A 12,026-nucleotide genomic window follows, 5' to 3' on the forward strand; every position below is an offset into this window, starting at 1 on the left:
ATTATTCTCAAAGAAGGAAATATAATCTTTCTAAAAATTTGGGGATAGCGCTGAAAGAGCTCCAAGATAATACCAATATTATGATCATGAGAGCTGATAAGGGTGGAGCAATCACCATACAGGACAGAGAATCCTATGATGTGGAGGTCTGCCGACAACTAGCAGATGAGAAAGCCTATCAGAAGCTATCTAGGGATCCGACGGAAGTTTTGAAATCTGATATTGAACAACTTGTCAAAGAAGGTCTTCAGAATAAATTTATTACCCAGAAGGAATCTGCTTTTCTCATTGAGACTTGCCCAGTAACTCCTAAAATCTATATGCTTCCTAAAGTGCACAAAAGGCTCCAGTCCCCTCCAGGCCGCCCAATTGTTTCCACTAAATTTTCAGTGTTGGAGCCCCTGTCAAAATTTATAGACTACTTCCTGAGATCTGAAGTTTTGAACATCGCTTCATATATAAGAGATTCAGCTCATTTGTTACGGATCCTGGATGAAATGAGGGATACTAGGAAGGTCACATTTTTTGTGACTTTAGATGTTTCTTCTCTTTATACCTGTATCCCCCAGGATGCCGCTTTGGAAGTTATACAGGAGGTTCTTGCAAGGAAAGACTTGGGCCGTTTTAATAAGGACTGGCTGATGAAACTTGCTCGCCTGGTGATAAACCAGAATTATTTCTGGTATAAGGGAGAATTCTACAATCAGATACAGGGTGTCGCGATGGGAGCGACTCTGGCACCCTCTGTGGCAAGTCTCTATGTTGAAAAATTTGAACAACAGCAAGTATATCCTGCTCAAAACTTTAAACATGTCCTTCTGTGGAAAAGATATCTAGACGACATTCTGATTTTTTGGGACGGATCTGAATCCGAGTTGCAAGTATTTTTGAGTTGGCTTAACTCCCTTAACCCTCATTTATCTTTTACTATGACCCATCATCATGAAAATATTCCATTTTTGGATATACTAATAAAGAGAGATATAAACCATCAAATATATACTACCCTATATAGGAAAGAAGTAGACAAAAATCATTTTCTCCACTTTACTAGTTTTCATCCATATTTTCTAAAATTTAACATTCCTACCAGTCAATTTTTGCGAATTAGAAAGCTTTGTTCATTTCAGGAGGAGTTTGAAAAGCAGTCTAAGATTTTAGGTGAACGTTTTTTCAAAAGGGGTTATCCCAAAAAAGCCATTCGTAAAGCTTATTTAAGAGCTAAATTTGCCCAACGGGCCCTTTTACTTAGGGATAGGGATCAACAGACTGATACTCAAGAAGACCGTATTATTATGGTGCTTCCTTATACTACCTTGAGTACTTCTTTTTTTGAGATTGTGAAACGTCACTGGTCAATTTTACAACTTAACCCTCAGTTTCAAAATCTCCCTATTGCTTCATATAGAAGAGGGAGAACTGTAGGAGAGATTTTATCCCAACATAAGTTTGAGATTAAAATAAGAGAAGAATCTTCTATGTTTGAACATTCAACATGCAATGACTGCCAATGGTGTGAATATGCCATTACTGGTCCTTCCTGGAGACATCCTGGGACGAATAAAACATATCGTGCTTTTTCTAACACCTCCTGTCAAAGCTCAATGGTCGTGTATATGATACAATGCCCATGTCAACTTTTGTATATTGGAAGGACTAGTCGGAAGATTAGTGTTCGCCTGACCGAGCACAAATCTCGCATAAATACTGGTAATCTTGAGGCACCCCTTGTACAACACTGGAGGGATAATAATCATAATATTATGGATCTAAGATGGAGGGTTATAGATCAGGTTCATGTGGGATGGGAAGGGGGCGACTCTAAAAGCAAATTAAACTATAGGGAACAAAAATGGATTTTTTCTTTAAATTCAGTAATTCCCGCTGGTTTGAATGCCGAAATAGAATGGGCGACTTTAATATGAGGCTAAATAAGAACAGGGGGGCGTTTTTACGTTAAGTCTGATGTCATCACGTTTAGGGAGTAGTTAGGAGATTTAAAGCTGTGAACGCCGCGGCCATGTTTCCTGTTTGTAAACCAGACGCGGGGAGCATGAGCTGGAATATTTGAGGTAACTTAGAGCTATGTTAAATGTTACTAAAGTGCAATATACTATAATAAAATGACATTATAATGATACTATTATTTCTAACATTCTGCAGGGGGATTCCTTGATACAGCCCGAAAGGGCGAAACGTAGTCTACGTCGGAGTGCGTACCCCCACCCGCGTAGCGAAAAGATAAGTTATTTTCTAAATATATTATAAATTGAAAGTAAAAACTACTATAAAAAATGATTATAATTACATGGGACCAATGACGATCAGGGGTCTTGCATGCTTAAAGTTTAATAGCATGGAATGGCACTACTGAGGTCCACGAGTTAAGAGCTAATGCTCTAACTAAAGAAGTGAAAATTGTTTTGACCTTCTGCTTCTGTGTGGTTTGCTATAATTGATTTCGGAAGGCTTTAAGAATATTATAGCCACAGCGAAATTGTCTTTTTGTATTATGCATTCAAAGTGGTTTATGTTTATACAGATACCCTTATTACTGATAGCATTAGTAAATGATCTACTAGGTGAAAAGCTGATGTAAGACTGAACTGTAGAATAATGGTTTGGTGTCCTGAGGACAAACATAATCAATCTCTGAGATCGAGGCAGTCAATAATGTTTCTGTGCTGGAATTACTTCTGAGCCCATATTCTGAGAAATCTAGAACATTGTAATGTTCCAAGGAATATGACAGTTTTCCTGCTATCCCTCTAATAATTTTCAAAACAGAAGTACCATATTACATTTTAAATTCTGTGCAAAAATTCAAGAGTTACAGTCCTGTCATAGATTGGGACCCTCACGTACATTTCTTGCTCCTCTGCCTTTAGCCTTTCCCTGCCCCTCATCCCCACCAGTAGTCCCATATAGTCGCATTGTCTTTCTCTCTACCTCCAGGAGTCGCATCTCTCTCTCTCGTTGTTCCCAGCAGCCACATTCCATCTCTCTTGGAGCTGAACTAGCAACCCCAAGAAAGCAGAGTCTGCATGCAAATCATTACTGGAGAAACAAATACATTTCCTGTTGCACTGCAAAACACAAAGGCACCAGTGAAACACATTACCCCAAACTAACAGAGAAAACTAAAGGCATCAAAAGAGCAGGAAAAACTGTATCTGATACTGGGAGAAAGTGGAGAAACTGCAGCTATAGCAAAAAAAATATGTTGTATTCTATCACCAGACAAAAAATGTAACCTGACCATGGACAATCCAGAACAGGAACACAACCTGGGAATTGTTGTTCTTCTTGATCTCTCAGTAGATTGCAATTTCATTCTACTGTTATTACTGTTACTTTCTAAATTCTCTTCCTTTTTTTTTTTTCTTTCTGTTGATATAAATGTACTGCTTTGGCAACACATGTAAAATTGTCGTGCCAGTGCTCAGTATTTCTCTTCCTCCAGCAGATGGTGCAGGTCAGACTGTTGCAGCAAGATATGAGGACAGGCATGACTCCATAGGCTGCAGTCTACAGACAGAGTGAACAACCTACTGTCTCAATGGATTCTGTTGTTTTTCCTTTGGGCTTTGAGATTATCTTCAACTGTTGGGGTCCATGGCAGTAACCCTGGAAGTGGTGTCCTAAACAAGGGTGCATATGAGACTGCTCCAACAGGTTGTTCCAACCCATTGGTTTCCTGAGTTCCAGCAGTTGGAGGTGAGGCCACCACTCCCAATAAATCTCAAGGAGCAGCTGGTCTGGTGGGCCTGTCCATGCTCTCTTCTAAAGGTTCTCATTTGGTTCTCAAAGAGTGGATGAATGCCATGTTGTTGTCCTGTGGTACTTATTTTTTAGATCATATAGCCCCAATGTTGCTGCTCACCTCTGCAAGTGTTATGGCCGATCAACCAACTAGAGGTCAGAACCAATTGTTTGGGGAGAGGAGGAGGAGGAGGAGCTAATTTAAGATGGCGGCTTGAAGGGAGCACAGAGACGCCATCCCCAGGAGAATATCTTTTTTGCTTTCCTCAACTCATGGTGAAACATAAATCTAAAGTCCGGGTTTTCCCGGAGGAACCTGCACTGCTTACTGGGCCGATGGATGCTTTCATGCAACATACCCTACAAATGCAGAATCCGGATGAATCCTCGTTAGGAGGAGGCACGCAGACTGAGGCATGCGAACACTCCAGTGAGGGCACCACCTTATCTCCGGAAGAGCAGAGCCCACATTGAGCACGCCCGAGACACTCCCTTGACGCATGGTCAGAGTCGGAAACCCGAATCTGAGCAACACCAGGAGGATAAGCCAGTGTTGGCAGTAGAGGACTTGGATGCAAGTCAGGAAGAGGAGGATTGTGTGCAGATTTCTAGGTAGTGGCATTACAGGGGAACTCAGTGTGGATCTAGCACCCCTGCAGAGTAGTGCTGCCCGATTCAGGAAAAAAAAAATTTTGATTTGATTCAGCCTAATGAATCGATTTTTCGATTTGATTTTCCTGCCCAATTGGGTGTTTTTTTCCAAATATCCTGGTGGGTTTATTTTATAGCCTCTTAACCCCCTTTACCTTCTCCTACCCACCTACCTGGTCCTTTGGTGTAAACAAACTTTTCCTCTCTCTGTTAAATCCTAGTTCACGTTCGCAGTCTAACACCAACTCTGGCAGGATACACATTTCAAATCTGACATTTTGTAATCACAAAACAGAAAATAAAATTATTTTTCCTACCTTTTGTTGTAAGGTAATTTTTCAAATCATGTTGGTCCCATGTTGATCTGGTTGTTTTCTGATCAGGCTCTCCTTCTTTCTTCTTTCTCCGTGCTAACCATCCATCTTCCATCTCTGTCCTCCCCTTCTGTTTCCCTTTCCTCCCCCAGAGGTCTGGCATCTTTCCTTTTGTTCATCTCCATCCCCCCGCAGCTGCAGCAATGGACCCCACCATCCCCAGATCCACCATCTCTCATTTTCTCAACTACCCTTTCATCCAGCATCTCTCTTCTGTGTCCCTGTCCCTATTCTCCTCTCCAGTACTGTCCCCCTTGTGTTCCTGTTCCTATGCTCCCTCCATGCCCAGCATCTTATCTCTCCCCATATCCAGCTTCTTCTTTCTCCCTTACCTCCTGTATCCCCTTCCCCAGGTACAGGCTTTCTCCTACTATCTCTCCTGCCATCCTGCACCCTGCCAGCTACTTTGAAGCAGTATCTGTCCCTCTGGTACCCTTCCCCTCTCTCCATTAGTCCAACACCTCTCCTCTGCTTTCCTCCCCCTCTTTTGATTTGGTCTCTCTCTTCCCTCCCCTACCCTCTTTTCCTCCTTCCTCCTCCCCCCTCTGCACAGGCCTGCCTCCCCACCATGAAGGCACTCTTCTTCCTCCTCCCTCTGCACAGACCTGCATCCCTGCCGGGAAGACCTACTCCCCTCACAAAGGCCTGCCCACCCTTGCTGTGAAGGCACTCTTCCTCCTCCTCCTCCCCGTGAAGGCCTGCTCCCCCCCCCCCCCGGCCGCAAAGGCACTCTTCCTCCTCCTCCCCACCGCGAAGGCCTGCTTCCCCCCACCACAAAGGCACTCTTCCTCCTCCTCCCCGACGCAAACGCCTGCTCATCACGCAAGCCTGCATCTTCCCCGCTCTTACTTTAAGGCTAATACGGCAGCCTGCAGGATCGCTGGAGTTATAGCGATCCCTGCAGCTGCCCATCGTCCTCAGTGGCATGTTCTTTCTGCCGCGATCCTGCCCCTGACATCAGAGCAGGGGCAGGACGTAGCAGAGAGAACGTGTTGCTGAGGACGACAGGCAGCTGCAGGGATCTCTATAACACCAGTGATCCTGCAAGCTGCCATATTAGCCTTAAGGTAAGAGTGGGGAAGCTGGGGGAGGCCTTTCTGACTGACTCTCCCCCTTCAAGCAGGAGCGGCAGCGGACAGCCAGCAAGAGGCAGCACTGCAGCTCCTGCTTTAGGAAGGCACGGGGGAAGGGTCGGTTATTGAATCGGGAGGCTGAATTTTAAAAAAATTGAATCAATTTGAATTGATTCACCTGATTCGAATCAGTGAATCGATTTGAATTGTGAATCGGGCAGCACTACTGCAGAGACCTAGGGTCTTCAATATGGAGACGATATGGGAGGCAATAGCTAGCTTACAGTCCTCTTTGGATAGCCAAATCCAGCAACTTTTTAATCATTGCACAGCTGTACTATCAGAACATGTGGAGATAAAGAACAGAATATCTAGTCTGGAAAACAAGTCTTTGGACTATGAAACCAGCCTAAAAACTTTGGAGACACAAGCTTTGGTCTGGGTTAAAGATAGCGGGAACTTACATTTTAAATGTGACTCTGTGCCTCCTCCATCTCCTTGGACGTTTCTTGATAGGTATCTTGCTTCTCATTCTTTGACCATTCCTTAGCCTATACTTAGTTTATACCGAGTACCTTTTCTCCCTTTTAGTTTCATTCTCTTTCTTTTCCCTTTCCTCTTTGTTATCACTATCTCATTATTGTCCTATAATATATGATAATGCTGATCGGATGTTTTGAATGTATTCACTGCTTATCTTTCAAGTTCTATGTACCATAGATTTATTTTTGTTATGCCCTTATCAGGAAAATTTTTTCAATAAAAAATTTGAACTAAAAAAAAAAAAAAAATTAAATGTGAAATGTTAGAAAATGCTACTAGAAAATGTAACTTTAGGGTTATTAATTTTCCAAAAGTATTGACCATTACATCAATGGAAATGTTTTTAAAATATTTGAATGAGAAGGTTCTGAAGGTACCCGAGTCATCTTATCCACCTATCTCTAAAATTTATTACTTACCTACTAAGGTAAAATCACAGAGTCTCTGCTGATATTTTGGACCTGACCAATTTCCTTGAGATGTAGAAGCTCAGGTCCCCGCAACATTATTAGTTTGCCTTGCTATCAACTCAGATAGAGAGTGGCTGTTGAAATTGTTTTTTAGATACCAAGAGCTTTCCTTTATGACTTCTAAAGTATGGATGTACCAGGATGTATCTAGAGCCACCCAGAAAAGAAGAAAACAGCTCTTAATTTTTAATCTACAGGCCCTGCAGTTGGGAGCAACCTTCATTTTGAGATATCCCTGTAAATGTGTAATGGTTTATAAAGAAAATGGATGTTTTTTATGAGCCGCAGCAGCTATCTAAATTTATTTCTGTTAAAGGTCAAGTAACTTCCACCTCCTGATAAGGGTACCCAAGTAGAACAGCTCAATGGGAAATAGATTTGGGGGGTCATCAAACCTCATCTTTATTTCCTTAGAGTTTTATGGAATAATGTAGTTCAGTTCATCTTTCAGCTCCTTCTCCAAAAAATTGTGGACTAATTATACTCTGATTTAATTAATATGTTTCCTGGAAAACTATGAATTGAGAACATTAGTTCTTATTGTTTAGATATTTTCTGTTCATTGTATATTTTCTTATTTTTGACGGAAGTTATTGTCAAAAGTCTAAAAAATGCATAAATAAAGAATTAAAAAAAAAAAGAACCAATTGTTTCGAACATAGTGGACTCTCTTCCTTTGGGAAAAGGGATTGGGACTAGAGGTCTGTATGGAAACGGGGATTGTGGGGATCCCATAGGGATCCCTCCCCCGAGGTCAACGGGACTCCCATAGTGACCCCTCCCAGGCCCATGGGACTCCCTCAGGGTGTTCCTATCCCGAGGCCTACCTAATGTCTGGTCCGGTGCTGCACTGAGCTCCTGACGAATCAGCAGCAACAGTCTGTCACGTAGGCAGTGAGCTCAGCACATAGGCATATAGAGTCTGTGTGCCTACATGCTGTGCTCACTGTCTACGTGACAGAGACTTGTTGCTGATTCATCGGGAGATGTCACATGCAGGCTAGAGCAGGACAGAATCCTCCTCCTCCATCCCAGGACAAGGTCACTGCACGAGCAGAAAACATCAGCACCAAAGTGTAAGAACGGTGGCTTTGGTTACTCCTTGGAGCAAAAGTATACTTCGAGATGAAAGCTCTGGCTCTTCTCTTAATCCCGCGAGCTTCGAATGGCCTCTGAAACAATATGGTCGCTTTATAGCTAATGGTGCTTGGGCTCTGAAGGGAGAGATGGCGCGTCCTCTTGGAAGGTGAGAATCAATATTTATTCACAAAGATAGTTGAACAGAACAGGCTATAGGGACTGGTGCTGGTTTAATTTAAATATCTGTGTGACAGGTTTGTTTTGTAAGGAGTCTTACCATGAGACTAGAGGTGCTAGAAGTGGTAGATGGTATGAGAAATAATCTAAAGGCTCAGAAGTGATCAATTGATGACAGCTAAAAACAGTGTTTATGCGTGTATTTAGCAAGATACCTGATGTCCACAGAACAGAAGAGAGATTGCTATTCAAAGATTTCAGTATAGTGAAATTGTGTGACAAGGCTCTGCATAAATTGTTGGTGAGGCTTCATCTTAAAGAGGAGGAAGAACTGTATAGGTCATGACTCATGTAGCTAAGAGAAATGGACATTTCTTATCTTCCATGCTGGATGAGTTGGCGTATGTATCCCTACTTGCAGGAGTGGACAAACTAGAGGGCTAGGATTGGCTGAGGCAGGTCCAGGTTGCTCTCCTGCCCCCCCTCCCCCTCCCGACAAGTTCTTACAGGGGTTTGTATGTCTATAGTGCCAAGTATCCTCCCCTACCTTTGTGAAGAGGCCAGATAAAGTGCCAGCCGATTTGGAAGAGGCAAAAAAGCCTTCATTGCAGCCTCATTCCCGATTGTCTCATGGTTTCCTATGCTACTGTCATACTGGGACTTGTTCAGGGTGTTTGAAGTGAGCACACTACCCCCTTTCCTCTGTTTCTAATATGTGGTGGGTGAGGGGGTTCAGAAGGGGAGGCTGAAAGTAAGTTATGGTAGTTTATTGTGTTGGCTGGTGCATTTGGCCTTACTTGGGAACAGGCAGGTATGCCCAATCGCAAAGATCAGTTCCTAGAAAAATGCATTAACAAGTAACCGTGTTTTCATAGTTTTCTGAAATGACCCTTGTCATAACATTTTCGTAATTGACCGACAAGTGAGTTCCACAGTTTGACCCCTGCACATCAAAAGACCATTTTACTGGTCTCAGCATATTTTGGATTAGCATTTGTTTTCAATAACGCTAAATTCTCAGAACCTAGATGGTAAATAGTTTGGGCAGGATCTCATTAAATGAAATAACTACTTCTGAAGTTTATAGGGACCAGCACACAGAGGGCATGTTCCCACAACAATAGATACTCTGTTTAAAGTGCATAGGCCCTCAACATCCTTGGGTTATGTGCGTGTGCACCTTTTGAGCACTGGTGTGAGGAATATGAAACCATGGCACGGTGGGCTGTTTACCTTATCCTTTTTAGAAGAAGAGTTGGATAAAGTTCTAGCCCTCAACTTGCTTAAGGTTCAGGTGGCAACTGTCATGTGTTTTTGAGGCAAAGTGGTAAGCCTTTGGAATGCCATTCAGATGTGGTTCCTGGAGTGATGCACATTCATCCCCCAAAGCGGCAGGAAGTTCCTCAGTGAAACCTCAAGCTTGGTTTTGAGGTTGCTTACTGGGCTGCCCCTTGAGCTGGGGGCATTTGGCAATGGTGGAAGTGGCTTGGGGGGCAGGGAGAGAGGAAAAAGGGGGGCAGGGAGAGAGAAAGAAAGACAGAATAAGAGGAAAAAGAAAGAAAGGAAAAAAAGAAGGGGGACAGGGAGAGAGAAAAAGTTGGGGGAGAGAATGGAGTGTGGCAGGTGGCAGGGAGCAGGTAGGGAGTGGAAGAAAAAGTTGGATTCATGGAGGGACAGAGAGAGATGTTGTTTGGGGGGAGGGAATGAGGTCTGGAGGAGAGGAAGCATACAGGAGAAGAAGGGAAGAAATATTAGATGCACAATCAGAAGAAGAAAGTGCAACCAGAGACTCATGAAATCACCAGTCAACAAAGGTAGGAAAAATTATTTTATTTTCAATTTAGTGATCAAAATGTGTCTGTTTTGAGAATTTATATCTGCTGTCTATATTTTGTACTATGGCTCCCTTTTACTAAACCGCAAAAACCGGTTTTTAGCACAGGGAGCCTAGGAGCATCGAGAGCAGCGTGGGGCATTCAGCGCAGCTCCCTGCGCTAAAAACTGCTATCGCGGTTTAGTAAAAAGGGAGAGGGGGTATTTGTCTATTTTTGTATGGTTGTTACTGAGGTGACAGTGCACACCCTCCAACCAAAAACGTCAAAAGAAAAAAACTGTTCGACAACCTCCTAGCCATTCGAGCTGCAACACTCGACCCCCAACTCTACAACCTATTGACCTCGACCACAGACTACAAAACCTTCAAAAAGAAATAAAAACCCTTCTATTCAAAAAACACATAAAACCGAACTAACACAATCAGAACTGTCCCAAGCATCACTTGCAACTACTCCATATGTACTTCTGATGTCATGACAATTCAGACATAATTTATGTTATGTTATGTTTGGAATATAAGAAAATTTTCACTGCCTGTTTCTATTCTGACCATTTATTCTGTTTCATGGTCATTACAAAAAATATTTTTTTACATGGGGGGGGTGTCAAAAAATGATGAGCCCCGGGTGCCACATACCCTAGGTACGCCACTGCAAGGACCCAACCGCTTCCGGACCTTAAGATGAAGAAAGAGCCCCCTCCCTCCTGCCTGAAGGCCCACCTCTTGAAAATGGCTGCCCTGTTCCTGCCTGGTACATCCTGATATGCACTGGGAGGGGCCACCATTGTGAAGAGACAGGAGGGAGTGGGCAGGGAGGGTAGGGAGGATTCCTGCCCTGTAGCAGGAGGGAATGGACATCCTTCCTGCTGAACTTTCAAAAAAAGGTATTGGGGGGTGTCAGTCTGGAGTCATTTATTTCTTTTGATGGAAGCAGCTGCTGGAAAATTTGGGCACCAGGGATGTTCCTTTTAGTTGCATATGGTTCTCAGTAGCAGCCATGGAGAACCCTATTGTGCATCAGCTGGAAAGCTTTCGGTCACAGATAGCTTTGACGAGTCTTACTGCCACAGAAAGCTTTTGAGGCTCTAAGTGGTCCTACCCCAGGTGCAAAACTGAGATTGTAAGCCCCCTAGAGACAGAGAAAGTAGGCAGCATATCAAATCTATGACCCTATGTCTCAAAGCTGCTTTAAACTTTGGCTTTGTTCATGAACAGCTGTATAAGCTGGAGAATAAGGAGCAGGTCAGTGGCTAGGATGACTTTAGAGAAGAGCAAAGCTCACACTGCAGTTTAGTTTATTAAAGAGGAGACCAACCGTTTTGCACTAAAGAAACAACTGCTTTATTGCCAAACAACGTTTATTATGAAGGCAGCTGTATTACCGTGATCAATGCTTGGCAGTTAGTAGTTTTTCTTACTTGTTGGAAATAAACTTCATTTTTGCCATCTCAGTGTTTCTGCAAGAGGTGTGGTGCTGTTCCTTTTGTGGCCTGTAAGGAGTCCTAGGCAACGAGAGCCATTCCTGGGTCACTGTGTATGCCTCGATGAACCAAATCCACTCCGCCTCTCACCCCTGGCTAAGAAAGGCAGAGGGGCTTAAGTGAACTACACTACCTTTGTTACCTGACGCAGGCCAGCTCCAGTGGCTGAAGCAACATGCTGGACTCCTGGAATATCAGGAGCAAGAGAAGTGACACTTAGCTGAATGGAGTAAGGGAACCAACTTCCTTAAATACAGCTTTCACCAGACTCTGCAGCCGTCTCACAGGTCACTATAGCTCAGCTCAGGCAAACTGTCAGAAAGTCCTTCCAGGTCACTGCTGAGGTCATCTACACTGTCCCGCGCTGCCGTGCTTGTTACTGGTGGCATCGTGCTGCTCAGGGACTGACTGGGGATAGCTAAACAACATAAAGGAGTTAGAAGCTTCAGTTTTAACCATGAAACATACCATCCATCATTTCAAAGGGAGAGAAACATTATATCAGAGACAGGATGTTAAAAAAAAAAAACATTTTCCCTCCAAAAAAATGTATCCATTGAAAGTACACTTATGCATAG

General features: G+C 43.2%; 1 protein-coding gene across 5 annotated transcripts in view; it reads right to left on the reverse strand.

Annotated features, from left to right (window-relative positions):
• Positions 1-10,596: 10,596 nt before the first annotated feature.
• Positions 10,597-12,026, reverse strand: part of LOC117346379 (golgin subfamily A member 6-like protein 1) — a 41,478-nt gene continuing 40,048 nt past the window's right edge. For 2 of the 5 annotated variants that reach the window (XM_033915841.1, XM_033915840.1), the window contains exon 11: positions 10,626-11,866. In XM_033915841.1, coding sequence (XP_033771732.1) covers positions 11,730-11,866 — 137 coding nt within the window. In that variant the 3' untranslated portion in view covers positions 10,626-11,729. Of the gene's footprint in view, positions 11,867-12,026 lie in introns of all 5 variants that reach the window. The other 3 variants (XM_033915845.1, XM_033915844.1, XM_033915842.1) reach the window with 3 other exon arrangements.

The sequence above is a fragment of the Geotrypetes seraphini genome, chromosome 12 (genome assembly GCF_902459505.1).
Source record: "Geotrypetes seraphini chromosome 12, aGeoSer1.1, whole genome shotgun sequence".
NCBI classification, from domain to species: domain Eukaryota; kingdom Metazoa; phylum Chordata; class Amphibia; order Gymnophiona; family Dermophiidae; genus Geotrypetes; species Geotrypetes seraphini.